This window comes from Apteryx mantelli, chromosome 5, assembly GCF_036417845.1.
Source record: "Apteryx mantelli isolate bAptMan1 chromosome 5, bAptMan1.hap1, whole genome shotgun sequence".
Classification (NCBI taxonomy): domain Eukaryota; kingdom Metazoa; phylum Chordata; class Aves; order Apterygiformes; family Apterygidae; genus Apteryx; species Apteryx mantelli.
In genome coordinates, this window is record NC_089982.1 from 84264827 (window position 1) to 84285263 (window position 20437).

The 20437-nt window shown below is 54.4% G+C and overlaps 1 protein-coding gene across 11 annotated transcripts in view; it reads left to right on the forward strand.

The window, feature by feature from the left end:
* The window catches only part of RNF24 (ring finger protein 24), a 31952-nt gene that overhangs the window by 5663 nt on the left and 5852 nt on the right, over positions 1-20437 (forward strand). For 4 of the 11 annotated variants that reach the window (XM_067298379.1, XM_067298384.1, XM_067298387.1 and 1 more), the window contains exon 2: positions 16043-16192. In XM_067298379.1, coding sequence (XP_067154480.1) covers positions 16050-16192 — 143 coding nt within the window. In that variant the 5' untranslated portion in view covers positions 16043-16049. Of the gene's footprint in view, positions 1-923; positions 949-5677; positions 5720-6310; positions 6460-7481; positions 7548-11323; positions 11418-11870; positions 11875-15808; positions 15813-16042; positions 16193-20437 lie in introns of those variants that run through there. The other 7 variants (XM_067298381.1, XM_067298380.1, XM_067298378.1 and 4 more) reach the window with 7 other exon arrangements.

The window sequence follows — 20437 nt, forward strand, 5'->3', positions numbered from 1 at the left end:
TGGCGCAACGCGGGCTTATCTGCAACGAGCTCCGCCGTCGCCTGACACAGGTTGGTGCCCCTTGGTTGTTTCGGTTCTCCTGAGCGTGAGAAATTCGGTGCTGGAGATGACTTGTTCGGAAAAGCATGCATTTGTCATTCGAGGAAAGGAAATAAAACTGCTGCGTACGTGGAAGTTGCTGGCTGTTTATCTGGTGGTATCGGCTGTTGAGCTGACAAATGCACCAGCCGATCTGATAGCGATCAGCAGAACTAATTTACTTTTAACCTGAGAAAGATGAAGCCTCGTCATCTTGTCTGGGCAATGACCGGGGGGGCCAGGAAGGCCCTCGGTTCCCCTCGTCCCCTTTGCACGTAGGATGCGCCCGAGATCTCACCTGGGGTCAGAGCTGCGCTGTTCAGCCACTTGCAAAATTGCATTTCCCTCCCCAACGTGCTGACGGGGGAATGACACGGACGGTCAAACGTGTCGTTTTTCTGCGCATATGGAACATTTCACGCCTGCAAACACACCAAGTGCCAACTGCACGGACTCGCTTGTTCTTAAGCTCTCATTAATTAATTGATTTCTCCAAGCGTGCTGCCAGCGATACATCAACGGGAGGAAATAACAGCCATCCCGAGCAACTCAGAAGTGTGCTCCACGCCACCGAGGTGGTAATGAGGAAGGCGTTGGAAGAGACAACATCAGGTAATGAGGTGGACGCAGGGCAATGAAATTTGAGACGCCCGAAGTTGATTTATTGAAGCAGGCGAGCCAGGGGGACATTTCAGAGGGTGCGAAGTACGACAGGCGCTGGGGGAAGAAGACAGTCCCAGGGACTGTGTTTTGCACGGCCGTGTTACGGGGCAGCGAGAGGAAGACTGCGTGAGCTGAAGCTGCAGACAAGGAGGCCTGGCTGTGAATATTGCTTCTCCAGACGAGCAAAAAGATCAGGATTTAAATGAGGTGAGGAGAAAGGAGCGATGTGCTTAGCTCTAGCCGGAAGCCTGAGGAAGGTGTGGAGGCCACGCAGGTACAGGGTGAAGCAATGGGCAGGTGCAAGGATGTCAGAAATAGCATTTGTGGTGAGGGTGGAGCGGGTGTGACCTGTCTAAGGTAGGGTTGAGTGACGGTAGGACGGGAGATATGGGTGGAGGAGAAGACCTGATTAGAGAGGCGCAGGGCAAGAGCAAGGTTCAGCCCCTCGCTGCGCCCCGAACCTTGTGCTGGGTTTGGAGCAAGGGGGCCTCGGCGCCGAGCAAAGCGAAAAGCGTTAAAGCCGATCCGTGCAACGGATCCCGGGTGCGAGCATGGGAAGCGGGAGCCGGGCGCAAGAGCCCGCGGACTAAATTAGCTGCAAGCAGCTGTGTTGACGTAGCCGAAGACTGTGAGGTCTCGGATTGCAAAAACGACAGGAGCCATCTGGGCTAAAACTGGATCAGCCTTTGGAAAAACCGGGAGAGATCCTGCGAAGGGGGAGGGGAGCGAAAAGCAGTCAAGAAGAAAGCGTGGGAGAGGCGTTGCGCTGAGGCGCGGTGGTGAGGACCGGACCGCGGGCAGCCTGCCTCTTGCAAACTTTTCTCCGCGGGCATTCGGTGGGAACGAGGGGAAGCCCACGGGGAGGGCAGGCAGCTTTGGAGGTTTCACCGTTGTCATTTAGACCCTCGTTAATCTGGTGTAGAGGTCACCGCTGGAGCGCGAGGAGTTTGGTTTTTTTGCAGCAGTCGGATTTATCGAATCCACGCGGCGAGCTTGCTTGTTTTGTCATTGGGGCGCTCGCATGCCGAGGGTTGCGAGTGAGGGAGGAAGTCTGAGCAGAGAACTTGCTTTTTCTGCTCGGGCTCAAGGGCTGCGAATGCGAAAAGTAAATAAGAGTAACTCTTTCTGGGTTTTTATGAACGTAGAGGATTAGCCTTGCGGGAACGGGGCTGCTCATGCAGCTTCTAGCTTGCAAAGCGCCGTAGAGGAGACCGCGCCAGGTCCCCAGAAAGGCTGCTCGCGAGAGAGAAACTGAAAGTACCGAGCCGGGAGAGTAGTAACGGGCTTATTTTAGCAGTCTTCGAGCTTGGGGCCCTTTCGCTATCGCTGCCTGGAAATAGCAGCGCCCTTCCCAGCTTCCTGGCTTGGAAGAGGATTTGAAACGAAACTTAACGGGACCTCCGGAGGCTTGGCACCGCCGCCTCTCCGGCCGTCCTGCCCCACGGAGATGCTCTGCTGGGGGGGAAGGCAATTCGTGGGGTGGCCAAGAGCTGGGGTTTTGAGTCCGTCTTGGGATACGCGGGACGTGGGCTTGCGGATGGCAGGTTTGGGCTCTCAAATCTGTTTTAAACAGCACAGAGCCCTGCAGGAAAGAGGCCTGGGGAGCCAAATTACGTATAAAAATTAGGTGGGAAGATGCACTCTCCCAATTGCCCCTAATTCCCTGTACTCGGCCGCGCGGCCAGACTGCTTCAGATTAAAACAAAGGGATTTGAGGGTCTGTCTTCATCCCCAGCCTCGCTCGTCTTGCCTGCAGCCTGCGCGAAATTAAACTGCTAAGGGAACGTAAGGATTAAATTAACCTCCTCTGCACGCAGAGCTTTTCAGCAAGCCCGTAAATGGTTCCAGTGTCGCTTTAAAGACTCTCGTTTTTTCCCCTTGTGCTTTGTACCGGGGACAAAACCGCTGTGTTGGGCCTGGCTCGCCGCTCGGGCGCTTTCCTCTCCGATCGGCTATTAACGCAGTTTTGCATTTTCCCTTTGTGAGCGTCTCGGCCGCGTGGGTGTATGTATAACGCTGGATTTAAGAAAAAAGAAAAGGAAAAAAGGAAAAAAAATCAGCGTCGCATCGTGTCCGCTGGCTCCGGCAGCGTCGGCGCCCACGTCCGTGCACGTGCCTCGTTCCCTGGAGCCGCTCTGCTCTCTTCCGCGTTTGAGATGGGAAAGCTGCCTCGTTTCTCAACGAAGTACCCGGCGTCCTAGAGGTTTGCAGGAGTCACGGGAAAGGCTGGGCGCCTTCCTCTTCTCGCCCAGCTCCGTGCGCGGGAAGCACTCGGCAGCAAGCGGTTGAAGCCGGCTCTAGCAGACAATGTGAATCCGGAGCTCCCGAATCGACGCAGAGCCCATCAAGAGCGTGTGCTTGTACCGGCGTGGATATCTGAGACGGTGGGGATCGTAATTTTAATAAGTCCCGTTGCATCGGGATGCATTTCGCGTCCGCTGATGGTATAATTATGTCGGAAAAGAGAAGACGGGGCTTCGGCACGTCGCGATAGCGTCGGTCCCTGGTGCCCGCCGTCCAAAGCAAGGCTGGTTTCTGCCGCGTTGGGTATTATCATCGCTGAATAAATATTAATCCGGTCTGAGCCCTCCGGAACCCATCCGCCGGCAGCGTGCTTGTGTAGGTCGGCTGCTAGTTTTTTAGCCGAGCCCTCTCCGGGGCGTTTGGTCCGGGACTTTTCCCTCGGCGGCAGCTTTCACGTAGTGCTGTTTGCTCCGGACCCACTTCGGGGCTTCGTTTTTGTATCGTCCTCCTGCATCCGCTCCCGAGAGGGGAGAAATCGGTCCGTGCGGCCACGGCAGAGCACCGTGTCGCGTTGCAGCTGGGGAGCGAAACGGGCCTAGGGACCAGCCCGGCCTCGGATGCTTTATTCCCATCCGGAGGAGGCTCTGCGGCAGCTGAGGAATCGGTTTGAGCTTGGACTCTAAAACCAGGAGCGTGAGCATTGCAGGATTTGGGGAATTAGGCTTTGCTGGGATGGCGAGCGTTTTTCCAGAAAGCCAAAAGAATGTTATTCTGTGCACGAGAGAACCAGGTTTGTGTTACCTCCCATTAAGGGCTTCGATTTGTAGAGTGCTTTTAAGAGAACTCCTGATGTGATCAAATTCGGTTTTAAATTGCGGATGAAAGTGTTTAGATTTCTTTTTTTTAAGGGAATTAGAAGAAAGAAGCAAGCACTGAAAAAAGTTTGCTTTTGCTCAACAAAAGATCCCTTTAATCCTCTTTATCTGTTATTGAAGCCTACTTCATATTTCGTGTTCTCTGCTTCTCTTAAGAGCCGTAAACATATAACTTAGAAGCCAGCTTTTCTCGAGGAAGCGGCTGTGGTTTGTGTCAAAAACAGGTTACGCGTCGTCCGCTTCATCTCTTCAATCAAAGAACTTATTTTTAAGGTGGTCTGCGGTCTTTGCAAACGTAACGGCAGGTCCGGGGCTGTTTGCACAGGTAGGTGCTGTATTTTTACACCTTAACAGCGCAGGTCCTGGCTGCAGAGCTGTGCCCTCGGAGGTTGCCTGCGGAGCAGCGGAAAACTGAGGGTTTTGTGAGAATTAGCAAATTTGCTGCTCGGAAGCGCAGCCCCTCTTCTCTTAGTATTGAAACTACGTGTGGTTTCGCACCCGATGCAGAGCAAGTCTGGTTGTTTTTCAGCTGGAGCATCATTCCCATAAAAATGCAATGTTTTAGGCTACTGAAACTTAATGCTGTGGATTCACAGCTGATCCGAATCTGTGCTCCCGTCTTTTCCCCCAGCTGCATATTCCCGCTTTTTGTTAGGGTAATTTTCAGCCCGATCCGTTCCCGGCTCAGCTTTGTGTGGTTTTGCCAGCAGAAGGAAAGGGGAGGGGAAGCCATCGGCTTAAACCAGCAGCAAAACCTCCCCCAAAAATCTGCACAGCCCACGTAAACCCCGTCACACCATCCTCCAAAAAATCCCCCCGCCGCCCCGGCGGGATGCTCGCACGGCTTCATCCGGGACGGGAATTCGCCTCGGACACGAGGTCGCCTTTCGTTTGGGCGAAGACGGCCGGCGTTATGTTGGACATCGGTGCCACTGCATCCCGGACGGCCAGAGCTCGCAGCCCTCGTTGGGATTTGGGGGAAAATTCCCTTTTTTTTCCCCCCACCGCGATGAAGGGCCGGGTGAGGCTTTCTCGGCGACAGCAGGCTCCGCGGGCCGCGGACTGCGCTCTGCTTTTGTTTACATCTGGTTCGAAACTTCTTAAATTTACTGGTGAGAGAGCGAGTAATGCTAATCCTTTCCAATGAGATCAACGGATTAGTGTCCAAGATGCTTATAAAATCGCAGGGATTAGCCGAGCCATTTTTTTTCTTTCTTTCTTTCTTTCTTTCTTTCTTTTTATGCAGCGTAACGTCATCGCCCTCCGTAAGTTTTAGAAAGGAATCTATTTGCTGTCGCTAATAGAGATGGGGGCTTTTTAATTTCAAGAGCCAAAATAATCTATAGAATTATCTGCGAATCAAAGAGGTTAAAACAATATCTTAATCCTCCCTCTCATTCCCTATGGCTTTTTTGTGCGATATTAGTTTTTGGGGGGGCCCTTGGCACCCAACCGTGTTAGGCACCCAGCAGATACGTTGGATTTGCGCGGCTGGATGACTTGCAGCTCCCGTTCGGGTAAAGAAGGAGCCGACCGTAAAGTTTGTTGCTCGAACGAGATTTTGCAGAATTGGATCCGGAGGGATCTCGGTGAGCAATTCCCGAAAACAGCCCGGTGTGAAGCCGGTCAAGCAGCCTTTGCACGGTCGCTTTTGTGGAGGTTAACGCAAAGGATTTGGGCTGCGCGCGGTGCACCTCCCGCAGAGGAACGCCGGCTCGCGAAGAATTAACGCCAAGGCTTTGCACCCTTTTGCAATATTGCCCCGCTCCTGCTTTCCCTACAGATTTACAAAAATAACTTTTTTTTTTCCCCCCCCAGTTCGATCCCTTCGCGGGCTGCCCGCAGTTTGCGTGACCTGGGTGAGCGAGGCGACGCCGACGGTCGGATCGCAGGAGCTACAAGCCAGGAATTTCTGGCTGCGGCCCAACGCCGCGCTTTCGGAGGCGAGCTTTCAAACGCGTACAAAGACGAGCTCGTGATTTCCACCCTGCTAACGAGGCCGCGGCGCTTTCATTGAAACGTGCCAATAGCCGCCGCGGCGGCATTTCGGCAGCCTCGCTCCGCGTGTCCAAAGGCGATTCAGCGCGGCAGGAGCGGCTTCTCCCGCGGAATCTCAATAACGCGGCTCGTCTATATATATATATATCTCAATAACGCGGCTAAAGACGGGGAAGGGCGGAAAGCGGGTTGAAGGAGCGGGACGGCAGGGAGGAAGAGCCTTGGTTTTCCCTTCCTCGTCTCGCCGGGTACGCCAAGGCCAACCGGCCGGTTCGGGGCTGCGATTTGATCGCTGGACTCGCCCAAAGTATCTCCAACTCGTAGTAAAAGCTTATGTAACTGCTCCCGGGCACCACGTGCTCTCTTGACCTTTAAAGAGACACTTGATGCGGCCAGCGGGCCGGTTGCTCCGCCGAGTTGCTAGCGCCGGTAATGTATTTTTTGCCTTGTAGTAGGCGGTTCGGCGCCCAGGAATTCATGAAGATCCGACGGCAAACGATTGCACGCCTCCGAGTCTCGCCCGGGCTCCTGGCTTCGCCGCCCTGGGAAGCGCCGGCAGCCTTGAAGCGCTCGCGGGGTGTTTAAGAAAGCCGAATTGCAGGTGACCTTCTAAAAGGTCGGGCCGTGACGTCGCGAGGTGCTTTGGGGAAAAGCGGAGGGAAGGGCAGGCCACCGCTTCGCTCGTTTTTATGGCGGTATTAGGAAAAAAAATCAAGTGGCCATGGGGTGAATTTGCATCGGGCTGGGGTTTGGCTTTGGGGTTGTTCGGGTTGTTTCCCGATGGCTTTTTGAATACCGTCGGCATCTGCAAACGCAAACCCTGTGGAAACGGCGCGTGCTTTTCGCGCTGCCTCTTCCCAAAGCAAGCAGGATTCCTTGATAGCTGGCCACCAGCTTTTCGGTCTCCTGCTTCACGCTACCTGCTCTCTTTATTTATTACCGCAGTTGCAAGCCGAGCGAGTGAACGGCTCTGCCTAGGGCATCCTCGAGGTCCGAAGTTCACGGTCGGAGCAGAAGGCAGCGGCGTAAAGAGGAATTCTTCCCTTCCCGGCCTCGTGCCGCTTTTCCCCTGCGCGAGGGCTTTGCAGCCATCCGGATCCCCTTTGGTACCGGTTATCGGTGCCTGCGTGTCACACTGGTTTTTGCATTACAGGAGCTTAGAAAAAAGGATTTCGGGAGGTCGTTAAGTCCATCCAGCTGCCAGTAGGAAAGATGGGAGAAGGCCGGCTACTTTTCCACTTTGCAGCAAGCTCTTTTGGTTGGTTTTAGCGCGATCATCACGGCTCGACCACAGCAAGCCGGGAGACTTTAAAAAATCGGATGTTTCGGGAGACCCCCAAGTTTTCCCGGGTTATCTGTGCATTTAACTCCCTGGGTTCGGCCCCGTGCCAGCGCGTCCATCAAAACCACACCGGCCGCCCTGACCCAGAGAGTTGTTTCCATTTCTCATTTTGGCTTTTTGATATCATGGGGACCGAGCAGGGCACATCAGGGGCCGCTCTCTTCTGAACTTCGTTTCCTCCCTAATTTAGGCTGGATTGAAAAGTGCTATTGATTTTTTTTATTTTTTCCCCCTCCCCCTTTTTTTTTTTTCCTGGAACTTGCACAACGAGCCCCGAGCGAATCGCTGCTTTGCCTCGCTGACAGCCTTCGATGGCAGCGCTTCGAACTCGGCGATGGGAACTGCAGGTGACCTATTTTCTGCGCGTTTCTCTGCCAACGGTAGCCCAAATGTTTGCGCGTTTAAAGGTGCACTCCAGCATTGAGGTCGCGGGGTTGTTTTTCTGTTCAGCCGACTGACAAGAATGAAAAGCGCTTGCCAGATACTGCAGCGGGGCCGGTTGCGCTGCCAGGCTTTCTGATACGCTGATTTCTTTCTAAAGACCTTTTTTTCCCTCTTTTTTTTTTTTTTCTTTCCTCCCCCCCCCCCCACAGTTGCTTATTGCTTCATCAAACGTCACATTTTTATATCGGACTCTTATATTTCTGCGTCAGCCAGCCTCAAGGCTCGTGTCATGCTGCCGGTGGTCGCGAGGGTTAAATTTTTGTGCTCGGTGTTGCGCGGCCGGGGAGCGAAGCCAGGGAATTTGGTTCTGATCCCGGCTGCAAAAGCGTCCGGTTAACTCTCGGGGGAGCAAAGGTTTGAACCGGTTCTTGCTCCGGCTTCGCTTTGATTTCATGGCCGGGCAGAGACGCAGCGAAGATCCACCCCCTCTGCAAATTCCCTTGCGGTTGAAACGGGTCAAATAGCTTCTGTTCGGTTTTGCTCCGCAACCGACGCTCCTTGGATCCCGCTGGATCCCGGTGCGGCTTCGAGCGCCTTCGCTGCCGCCTGGAGAGACGCTCGCGGCTCTCTTTCGCCGGGACGCTGACTCGAGACTCGCGTTGCGTCCGCCCGAGATCGGTCCGTTGGGTAAAGCGTTTCGCCCGCGGAGTTCAGCCCTGATAGGTTCTTTTTCACAGAATCACAGAATCACTGAGGTTGGAAGGGACCTCTGGAGATCATCTAGTCCAACCCCCCTGCTCAAGCAGGGTCACCTAGAGCATATTGCACAGGATTGCATCCAGGCGCATTTTGAATATCTCCAGAGAAGGAGACTCCACCACCTCTCGGGGCAACCTGTTCCAGTGCTCTGTCACCCTCACAGTGAAAAAGTTTTTCCTCATGTTCAGATGGAAGTGTCTGTGTTTCAGTTTGTGCCCGTTGCCTCGCGTCCTGTCGCTCGGCACCACTGAAAAGAGTCTGGTCCCATCCTCTCGACACCCTCCCTTCAGATACTTGTACACGTTGATAAGATCTCCTCTCAGCCTTCTCTCCTCCAAGCTAAACAGGCCAAGCTCTCTCAGCCTTTCCTCATAAGAGAGATGCTCCAGTCCCCTAATCATCTTTGTGGCCCTTCGCTGGACTTGCTCCAGTAGTGCCACATCCCTCTTGTACTGGGGAGCCCAGAACTGGACGCAGTACTCCAGATGTGGCCTCACCAGGGCTGAGTAGAGGGGCAGGATCACCTCCCTCGACCTGCTGGCAACACTCTTCCTGATGCAGCCCAGGATACCATTGGCCTTCTTGGCCACAAGGGCACATTGCTGCCTCATGCTTAACTTGGTGTCCAGCAGCACTCCCAGGTCCTTCTCTGCAGAGCTGCTTTCCAGCAGGTCAACCCCCAACCTGTACTGCTGCATGGGGTTATTCCTCCCCAGGTGCAGGACCCTGCACTTGCCTTTGTTGAATTTCATGAGGTTCCTCTCTGCCCACCTCTCCAGCCTGTCCAAGTCTCTTTGAATGGCAGCACAGCCCTCTGGCGTATCGGCCACTCCTCCCAGTTTTGTATCGTCAGCAAACTTGCTGAGGGTGCACTCTGTGCCTTCATCCAGGTCATTGATGAAGAAGTTGAACAAGACTGGACCCAGGACTGACCCCTGGGGGACACCGCTAGCTACAGGCCTCCAACTAGACTCTGTGCCACTGAGCACAACTCTCTGAGCTCTGCCATTCAGCCAGTTCTCAATCCACCTCACTGTCCACTCATCTAACCCACACTTCCTGAGCTTGTCTATGAGGATGCTATGGGAGACAGTGTCAAAAGCCTTGCTGAAGTCTAGGTAGACAACATCCACTGCTCTCCCCTCATCTACCCAGCCAGTCATTCCATCATAGAAGGCTATCAGATTGGTTAGGCATGATTTCCCCTTGGTGAAGCCATGCTGACTACTCCTGATCACCTTCTTTTCCTCCACATGCGTGGAGATGGCTTCCAGGATGAGCTGCTGAGGTCGAGGGATTTGGCCGAGTTATTCCCGATGCCGCTAGAAACCCGCGTGGCTGCAGGTTCGTACCCGGGGGCACGGCCTTAAATATGGCGCTTTTTTTGATGCCCAGGTTTGCTTTTGCAGCCTGGCCGGCGCGATGCTGCGGGGACTCGTGGCGCTGTGTTGAGGCCACCTGGGCTCCATCCCGGCGCTCCGAAATGAGGGTCCGGCTTCGGGTCGGGAGGGTTCGGTTTGGTTCCCTGGGGAGCAAGTTAAATCCAAAAGGTAAATCCCTCCAAAAACGTGGGTTTTTTCCCTTCCAGCCCGCAGGCATTGCCTTGGGGCAGGGCAGCAGGGTGCATTCGCCTGTTTTCCCCACAAACGAGGGGGGGTTGGAAAACATTTTTGCCGTCGGACGCCGAGACGGAGCTGTCGCAACGCGAGCAGATGCGCCGTTAGCCTTTAACCCGGCCTGCCTCAAAAACGCCTTTTGGCCGAGAGCGGCCGAGGCACGAAACACCCCTCCGCCGAACCCGTTTGCTAAATTTAGGTCTGACGCACGGCGCTCGCACGGCCCGTTCGTGCCCTGGCGTTGCATTAAAAAAATAAAAATTAAATTAAATTAAAGCAGCTCCTTTCAGTGGGTTGAAACCAGAGGAATCGCACACAGTTCAGATCCGCGCGGTAAAGCGGCGGGACGTTGCCTCCTTCGTTAATCCCTTTGGGATCTCCTGATGGAAGCTCTACGTAAGAGGTTGGCTGCTTATTAAGAGCATTAAGTGCTTGCTGTTATACCAGGGCTTCGTTTGGCTGCGTTGCTGCAGAGCCGACCCCGGCGCGCCCGGCTCCGTTAAGCGCCTAACGGAAGAGGAGAGCCGGCGCTCACCGCGAACGCGCCGTTCCTGGCGCCTGGGCGCGCTGCGATCCCCAGCGGCGCTAATCCGTCCCAGCTGGGAGGGACGTGCGATCCAGTGGTTTGGTTTCCTCATCGGGACAGATCCCTCCGCGCAGCGGTGGCACTGGATACGGCGAGCTGGTGTATCCCTAAGGAAACGTCTCACTCTCCTCTTGGCCCTTTGCTTTCCCGTCTGCCGCCTTCATCCGGAAGCAGCACCTCGGAGGTCACCTCCTCCCGCTCCATCCCAGGTCTCCTGCTCTCGTCCTTCCTCTGCCAGAGCGGAAAAACTCTGCTGCGCTCTCCCTCTATCTCCAGGTTATTCATCCACTTTTCACTGGCCCGTTTCCCCCGCCGACGCGAAGCCGCCGGAGCTGGTGGCCGGGCAGGGTGGTGGGTGCAGCCAGCAATGACGTCCACCTCCGCCGAGATGCCTCGGCCAGGAAGAGAGCAGCGGGAATGCGTTTGCTCTGTCTCGGAAGGTTTTCATCCTTCGTTACGGCTCCTTTTTTATTTCTTTTGGCTGCGTTCTCGTCAATCTGAAGCAGATTAAAATGCAGTTCCTCCCCTCCTCCTCCAAACCCCCCCCCCCCCAAAGCTTGGCTCCTTGAAAATCGTCAGATTTCTCTGAAGTCTTTTAAAGTTAACGGTTTCCTGGCTCTCCTGCAGGCTGCCTTCAAGCTAATCTTTCTTTTTTTCCCCCCTTCCCTCTGTGTTTTTTGCTGTAACGTTTCTCAGCTGTTTCAGAAGAAGGGAGGGAGGACCAAACTTGTCAGGGTAGCCCTGATGCGGGGAAGGTTATTGCGTGTTGTTGTGGTTGGATGAACCTGGGGCCGTGAAGACTCCTGGAGGGGCACCTTAGGAGACTGAAGGATTGCACCCGGGGGACCGAACCGCTGCGGTATGGCCAGCAGGTAGGTCACGGCCCCACCAGCAGACGACCATTTGAAGAAAATATTGAATGGACGGTACCGTTAGGAGAAGAAAATAGGAAGATGTGGATGGAAAGGAGCTCAGCTTCTAGGGACTGTTTTTTTTATTTTTTATCTTGGGCTTTTGGCCAGCTGTGATGGTATTAGGTTTATCACTGCGGCTGTGGTCACAGGGGCTGGTAGAACAGCTGCACAACTCCAGTTGGATGCAATAAGGAGGTTCTGGCTGGATTACGTTATCCGCCTTAAATCCCATATGGTGTTTCCTCATCCTGCCCCAGGACCAGAGCATCTCTGCTTTCCTTCTCAGTCCACCGTGGGCTCGGCTGGTCAGAGAACAGGATGGAAACCCCAGACTCGGCTCAGTTAAAGAAGAGCTTCCCAGTTTAAAGAAGTTAAAAAGGAGAGCACCCAGCTTGGTCCGGTGCTGGTTGGACGGGTCTGTTGTTGTTTCTCCAAGAAAGCTTGGTTCATTGCGTTGGGTGTTTAGGTGTAACCTCAACGTGAAGACTCTTTGCATAGGTATTAAATAGGTGATGTGAGGTTTTGCATAGGTATTAAATAGGTGATGTGAGGTTTTGGTCTGGTGAATAGCAGAAGGCAACTTTTGCGGTCATGTAGTCCAAAATGCCAGGAGTAGTGCTCACCACCTGGTGGAGAAGGCAGCCAGGAGGTGGCCCGGCGCATGCACCCGGGACCTTCCCACCGCGTCACCGTGCTTTTGGGCGCTGTGGGAAGTTTGGCTCGTGGAGGGGTCAGCAGAGAGGGAGCTGAGGACGGCGTGGTGCCGGAGATAGAGCGTCGCGTTTTGTTGTCTATCCGCGTGGTGGCTCAGGTCAGGTCCGCGTTTCAAGTATCCCTCGACTTGGCTTCCCCAGCGTTACCGAGCAGATCGGGGTCTTCAGGCGCTCGTATTTCTCCAGGGCTTAACTAACCTTTTTACTTTCTGTCCTGCAGACTGTTGCTCTAAGGCCGAATTCCTGTAGATAATTTATGATCTTCAGAACCGTAAAAACATGCTTTGCCTAATGCAAGCGCTGACCGCGGTGGGTTTCAAAGCAGCAGCCAGAGGGTGAAGAATTGCTCCTGATGTGCTTGGTCTTCCTTTGTTGGTGGTTTTTTTGTTTAACCCTCTCTCCTGCTTTGCAAAAATGACCTGAAAGGTTTCTAGATGGCAACCTAGGGTCAGCAGTGTTTGGTTCTCTCTTTGGAGAGTCTTAGGTAGCTGGGGAGGACAGAAACGGCAGTACGTACCAGTCCTGTTCCACGGAGAGCTGGATGGGAACATGGATAAACGTGAAGCCTCCGAGTTGCCAAATTTGCGTCCCGTGGTCCTGCTGAAGGCAGCGCAGCCTGGCCAGCGAGGTCGGGAGGCTGTAGCCCCTCTTTCCTCCTCCTCCTCCTCCTCCTTCGCTTTGCAGCGTGGTGGGACGCCCAAGGCTTCGGACATGGAGCAGCCCTTGCGGTGCCACCTGAACCGAGCCGTTGTGTCCTTCACCAGCGTTATCGTCCCGAGGAGGGAGAATTCGAGTCGGTCGTCCAAAGCCGGGTGATTATCAAAAAAGAGCCTGTGGATAAAAAGGAAACGGGAAGAAAGCGGAAACGTTCCGTTTAACTAGCGATAAGGCACGTGGCCATGCTTGGGGCCTCCGGTTCCTCCAGCTCTTCGTGCACCCACTCAAGGGGGAGCGGGGCCTCGGCGGGAAGGGAGCCGGGGGCGATCCCGCCCGGGGCGCAGCTCCGCGCTGGGAGATGCAGCCGGAGGCCTCCGCCGCCACCGCCGTCGCGTGAGCGTGACCAAAGCGAGAGGCCCCGAAGCGCCTTCAATCCCTTTGACCGAGCAAACTCCCGGGGCAGCGTTCCGGAGCGGAGATAAAACAACAAAACCCCAGCCCTGCGCGGCGACGCTAAGCTGCGTATTAACTGTGCCGGAGTTGGGAACAAAGGTTTTGGGGTTGGTTTGTTGGGGTTTTTTTTTAATCGAAACACCTCGGTTGAGTTCCGCAGCCCTTTGCGGAAGAGCGCGAGCTCCCGGGAGGCTGCTGCGTTATAATTACCAATCCCGCCAGCGCCGGCAAGGGTGTGTGCAGGCTTCCAGCCCCGGCGTTATTATAGTATTTCCACTTTGGCTCGGAGACTTTCTTAACATGTGTCCCGGTCTCCGGAGACTTTAATCGAGTTCAGACTTTACCAGAAATTGCCTCAAAACTCGCAGCGGGGCGGAGGAAACCGAAAGCGGCGGCGGAGCGGAGGCTCTCCCGTGCTGCGAGAGCGACGGCGATGCCGCCTTCGGAGAGGGCAGATCGCAGGAGCAATGTTAGCGCGGATGGAGCAGCCGAGCTGAAAGGTGAGTTTTCTCCCAGATGAAGCAGCCGTGCAGGTACCAGAGGGGCCGTTGCTGAGGTTCGGACAAAAACCCGTATCCGAAAGCTCAGGACCGTCACGCTAAAAGGTCGGCGTAGGCAAGGCAAGGGCGAGGAGTGGTTTGCTGCGAGCGCGTTTTGGTGAGCATTTGGGTTTCGTTTTTTTTCCCCCGCTTTGCCGCAGCTACCGAGTTTACGCGTGTTTGTGCAGACAGCCGCCGTCCTGCTGCTATATATAGCGAGGCGTGGGTTAACGCCGCCTGCAAAACGGGTAGCGGGGCCTGATCCTTGCCCCGGGAGCTCGCAGCGTCCGTTGTGTCTAGCGGCAAAGGGTTCCCGGTGCGGCCGGCAAACCTGCGCGCTCTGCCCCTTCTCTGTACGGAGACGGGAGGGAAAACAAGGCTCTGCACCTAGTCCTAAAGCTTCCCAGGGTAAAACTCGGCTTATTTTCAGGGCTGCTGCTGGCATTGCGATCCTGTCACCACCCTTTTGGGACACTCTGAATTCACGTCTTGCCCGGTAGCCCAGAAAGCAGTGGCTTTGCAGTTCGGATTTGAGGTTTATCGTTATTTTTCCAATAAGCTTGCGTGCGAGTCCCACGTTTTCACCCGGTCTTCTCTTTCTGCACAGAAACTTGGAGCTGTGCAATTCAGATCCCTTTGGAAGCTTCCTGCTTCTTTGGGATTTTGCTGTCCCTCGGTAATTTTCTTTGTGAAACGGGCTGAAGACTTCAGGTATTTTCTCTGTGTTGTGCAACTTAATTGCAAACTGCATTCGGCCCTTTCCATGGGCAGTAATTCTAATGAAAGGAAAATAAGACGTATTTTTAACTTCCTTTTTTAAGCTGGGAGTGGGTGGATTTATGCCCGGCCAGAGATACTTGTGATCATTCAAGGATGAATGGATCAGTATTTGAGACATACTGAAAATAGAAAGGTATCGTATGAAGCAATAACAAATAGGTACTTTTGAGTTAAGGATTTCAAGCGTTAACACGATGTTACAGCAGACTTATTTAGGAGGTTTATATAGCAACGCAAAGACGTCCATCTCTTCTTTTTACCTGGCTCCTAAGGGTAACGGATCCACTCGAAAGACTTTCTTCTGGTTATTGTAAAATATCGGTGTGCCACGTGATGAATCATTAAAGTAAAATCATGGGAGAGATCATATGTTAAAGTCATTATTCCAAGCAGCTGCTCGTAGGATTTAATTTGGTCTCTCCTCGACGGGGGAGGTTCGTTTTGGTCGCACGTTTGCAACTTGGTAAGGCGACAGCCAAAGTCGCTGCTTCTTCCTCTTCGTCGCTGCATCCTGCCCACTCGGAGATAATTTGGGGTTTTCTCTGGCCCGTTCAGAGGCTGGGGGGGGGAAACCGTGTGGGTTTGCAGAGAGAAAGAAAGCTGAAACCTGCAGAAACGCCCTTAAACCACTCAGCCCAGGTCTCGTGTGAAGCTTAAACGAGGCTCTTTTATGGCGCCTCTCGTTTTGGGGTGGCTCTGCCGTTTGCTGTGGAAATGGCGTTGCAGCCTCCTCTTCCTCTCGCGCGGGTTTAACGCCGGCGCAGAAAGCCGTGCCTCGGATCGAGGGGGATTTTCCTCGTGAACCAGGGAGGCTGTTTCTGCCCGCGCTGCGTTTTGGAGAGAAGTCAGTTATCTGCACGCTTGAAGGTTGCGCAGGGGGATTTCTACCGAATGAGGAATCGGTCTTGGAAACCGCAGGAGGGGAAGGGAAGAAAAACCTTCCCTATTACCAGGCCTTCCGGCTGCTTTGAACGTTTCGGTCTAATTAATTAGGGTTTCAGGTACGGAGGGGCCTTGGCCATAGCCTGGGCTACTTGGATGCAAATCTGCGCCGTCCACCTGACACAACGTTAGGCTTAAAGCGCCGCGTGCGTACGAAAGAGGGGAACTAGCTGGATGAGAAGATCACAGCAGGAGGAGAAAAATCCCAGCTACGGTTTGCTCCGGCCTGCTTTGTTTTCAGGACTGCTGAACTAGGCGCCGGGTTTCTGGTAAGGAGCCGCCTTGCTGGAGACGGAGACTGCGCCGCGGTTGTTGTAGGATGCCTTCGCCCCGGGGACGAGGAGCAAGAAGGCAGTCAGTGCCCCCGGGCATGTCGGTGCCCCCCGCTTCCCCTTCGGCTGCGTTTCGAGGGGTCCTCTCTTCCCTCCGAGATGAACGCTGTGCTGATCACCCTTCCAAAGGAGCCTCACGTCCTTGTGTTTTCTCCCTTTCTTTGCAGCCTACCCATGAGCTCAGATTTCCAGCATTACAGTTTCAGGATGCCTAACATCGGGTTCCAGAACCTGCCTCTCAACATATATATCGTGGTTTTTGGCACAGCCATCTTCGTCTTCATCCTCAGTTTACTCTTCTGTTGCTACTTGATCAGGTAAGTGAGCCGCCCTTGCTGTTTTCCTAAGGTCTCCCAGTTCGGACTGGGACCAGTCCTGCGAGGTGCTCGGCATCTCCTGCTCTTCTGCAGCATCTCCTGCTCCTGCTAACCCAATATTGGGTTGTCCTGGCTGCTGCCCAGAGAAGGACACACGTCCTGTGCTTCTCTGTGGCTGCAAAGGAGCGTTGGCAACAGTCACCTAGGTCAGGTTAAATGAATATGTTGTCAGTTTGGCCACCACGAAGTAACAGATGAACATCACGTTGTCCTTCCGCAAGGAGTTTCGTGCACTTGGGTCTGGACAACTTGGTGTGGCCCGTGAAATATTTTCGCTTTCCCTTGAAGTCGCATAGTTTGCTCAGCCGCTTAGTATCAGACACAACATTCATCCCTAACGGAGTAAATGGATCCAGAGCGTGCACAGTAAGAACCTAACACCGTGTTCCCACCGTATCTTGGAGCTAACGACTCCAGGAGGCAATTATGTCATTCCCTTTAAAAACAGGGCATATATTTACACGTATGCTCAAACATGCCTGAAAACGTGGTTGCTTACGTGGGCTTTTCAAACAGCCTCGAAACGGATTTTTTTTATGGTTCCTGCTTTCTGCTTAACGTTTCAACACATTTCCCTCTTTAATGAGTAACTTGTGCGCTGCGTGCTTAAGAAATGTTTCATACCTGCTCCATTTGTTATTGTACGCAAATTGCTCGTTCAACAGCACAGTTTTAGAGATTAATGATGCAGAGTTGATTTGTTAACCTGAAAGGTAGGGGAGCCGGGGATTAAAGGTTATTCCAATTTGGGGCAGTTGCTTTAATGATTTTATGGGCCAGAGGGGAGACGGTTTGACTATTAATCGCGAGGTGAAACTTCCTCCCAGGGGGAAAAATGAGAAGCAGATGGGGGGGAAAAGGACCGTGTCCGGGGATAGGAGGTGGATGGGGGAAGGAAGCAGTGCCGATAACAGCTTTCGGCGTGTTTCGGAGCTGCCCGCGCCTCTCCCCCCGGCCGGGAACGAAGGGTGTCGTTGTGCGAGTGCCGTCCGCTGGCAGCATTGCGCCTCGCGCTGCTCCCGTAGCTCCCCGACTCCTGCCAAATCGCCTTTCCCTCCCTTCCTTTTTATCCCCTCTTGCTTTTTGGATGGTCCCAGCTCCGTGCTAGCCATATATCCCTCGGTTCCCCTCCCTCCGTCCCTCCCCGAGACGCGCGCGTGGTCTCTTCTTGCTCCATTCCTCTTTGCTGTAGACCAGGGAAACAAGATTTCACTGCTGCCTTCGAGGACTCGAGAGCTGGCGTGTTTTTTCGGCTCCTGAACCGCTGACCACAGCAAAGCCCTGTAAAACCCGCAGCTGAGCCCAGACCCAGGCCACGGGGTGATCCGGGCTGCCTGATATCGAGATCTTCCCGTTTGTCTGCAGCGTGTTCTGGTGTGAACCGCTGTGTTCTGCCCCAGAGAAGAAGTAACAAGTAGTTACGTCTGGAAGATCAAGCCAGAAAATCTTTAAATTTAGAAGCTGGAGGCTTGTTGTAAGAGAAGGGGGTGAGTAACCGTTGAACCAAGCCAGCGAGGGAAGTGGCGAGTTGTCCGTCTCTCGATGTCTTTAAATCAAGACAGAGTGCGTGTCTGGAAGAGATGTTTTGGCTCCCATTCCCAGGAGTAACGAAGTGCTATTTAACAACCTTGTGATAGAGGGGAGCTTGGATTAGATCATCTAATGATCCCTTTAGAGCCCTAAACTCTATTGAGACTCTATGAATTTCTCTTAAAACCACCAGCAACCGCTCGGTTATGTGCAAAATGGTGCCAAACAGGAATTGTCCTTATGGGAAGCAGCTCCCGTTTTGGAGGGTTTCTCCGTGCCCCGCTTTCTAGCTGCGCGGATTTGCCCCTGGAGCCTCCATCTCCTTTGAGTTTGCTGCATCGTGATGTGGGTATAAAAGAGCGGGGTATAAAAGCTCCGGCTCTCGCGCGTGCTCGGAGAGCCTCGCTGGTGGTCAGCGGGATGAGGACCACGTGGCTGTAAGCACAGAGCAGCATCCCAAAGGATTGCTCCGGGAAGGGTTTGCCTTGTCGCTTCCTTGCGGCGCCGCTTCACTCGGAAGCACTGCCGGTGCCTGGAGCAAGCGAAAACCCCTTGCCCTGCGACAGGAGGATCTGATACGCTTGGGGCAAAGTAAGAGGAGTTAAATCCCCCCTTTCCGCCCTGCCAAACCAGCTGGAAAATCCCCCTGGACCAGCCCATCCTTTCCCGACCCCTTCTGCAATTAGATGCATGGCTTTAATACAGATTTACATCCGGAGGCTGTCTGAAAGAGAAGTGTTAATTTAATAATTAGGCAGATGAGATGGTGTTGTCGTAGAGGCTAGCTCAAACCGGGGCGGAGGGGAGCGGCGAGCGAGACCGAGCGTCCCGGTTGGGGCTCCGGCATTCCTCTCGCACGCCGCGGGATTATTTGCACGGAGCCCCTGGCTTTTTTCCCGGGCCGAAGCAGAGGCTTTGCTCAGGTGCAGCAGTAATCGGGCCCCTCGCCCAGCTCTTCCGTGACGAGCACATCTGCAAACGCTCGGCAAATAACGAGCGGAGCTTGTGACACGGTCCCGCGGGCCCCGTTCCTCGTCGGCTGCTCCTTATCGGCGCATCCTCCTCCGCAGCCCGTAGCGCGTGAGACGGGCCGGCTGGGGAGGGATGCATCTCCCGGGAGAGCCAAGGCCGGGCGTATTTACCCCTCCTCGGAGAGCCGACAGCATTAAGGGATTTGCCTTCGGAAAATGTCACGTGGGCTGCGTTTGGCAACCGTGTCAATACACAAGAGCGTACTCCGGGCTCTGCAGGCTCCGAGGGAGGAAGAAGAATTGAACTTCTTGGTGAGGTTGGCTAAAATTCATATCCATTGGGAGCCAGGAGAAAGCAAGAGAAGATAACCGTCCGTGCGCAGTCCGGTCACATCTAAAGCTCTTCTCATTTTTAAATACCGCTGTGGTGCAAAACGCTAGTCCCAGCCTTGCAACGCTCTCAGCTGGGAGCTGTCGCGTGGGCGTCTGCTAGCTCTGCTTAAAAAAAAAGAAAGAAAAAAAATAAATAAAAGGGGGAGGGGAGGGAAAAAAAGGAAATGAAATTTTGCGGGCAGCCATTCGTGTCTGATGCCTGCTGCAGCTTTCAGGGGAATTAATGAAAGTAATAACCTTATGTTGCCTTCAGTCCCGTAAAACCCGGGCTGAGAGGATCCCGAAGCTGATGATACTCTGCTTTCTAAGCGTTCGAAAGGCCTGTGCCCGCTGCGCTGCCTCTGGGTGAGCGCCGCGGCGTCCTCGGTGCCGGCGCTTTGCTGCCTTCCCTTGCTGCAGCGCTTCGAGCCATGCCGGAGGCGCGGGCTGCTTCTTCCTTGGAAAGGCTCTTCCTAGGGCTCTCTCCTCCGTTCTGCACATCAAACCTGCCCGGATTAACCGAATTCTTATCGGGTTTGGAAAGCCGAAGATGCCCGGCGTCTCCGTTCGGGCCGGGCGACTTCCCCCAGCGCGGCTAAACGACCTCGGCTATGTGCAGCCGCCTTCGTCCTTGCGCTGGGGCCGCTTCGCGTTCGGGGCTGACCGCGGAGCTGCCCTCCTCTCAGTAAGGAGTCCGATACCGCGGTAGGATCGTAGCGTAATTCGGGCCGGACGGCACCTCGGGTTTGGCTTTTTAACCTGGGGTCCTTCGGGCAAAGAAATCTCTTGTTCTTCCATGTCAGGCAGATCCCACCGAGAGCAGGAGCAGCGTTCGAGACCAAAAAAGGTGTTAGATGTGGTCCGTGGCCTACCGGAGAACTGCACTGAAGTCTAAAATTTAAGTAGCTCTTGGATCCCTCTGGCCAATTCCCTAACGAATCCTTCTTGAACGCGAGGGCGAGAGCGTTTGCCAGGATTCAGGGTCGCGTTACGACAGCTGCGCTTGGTGGCACCAAGGATCCGCCTGGCCCCGGTGTCCTATCTCCGCCAGCGGCCAAAGCTACACGCTTAGGGGGGAGCGTAAGAACAAACCGAGCACGGGGGATGCTTCCCCCCAAACTTGCCTCGCCTCCGGACACGGATGCGTACGAACCCCGCGCAGGGATTTAAGCATCCGCGCTCCTCCTGCGGCGCGGCATTGCCCGGACGAGCGGCCCATCGGTCTTCCCCTGTCCCCTTTGGTGGCCCGGAGACCTGCTCCGTGCCCACAAATAGCTCGTCCCAAGCGGAGCGAGGGCAGGAGCCGGGTTTT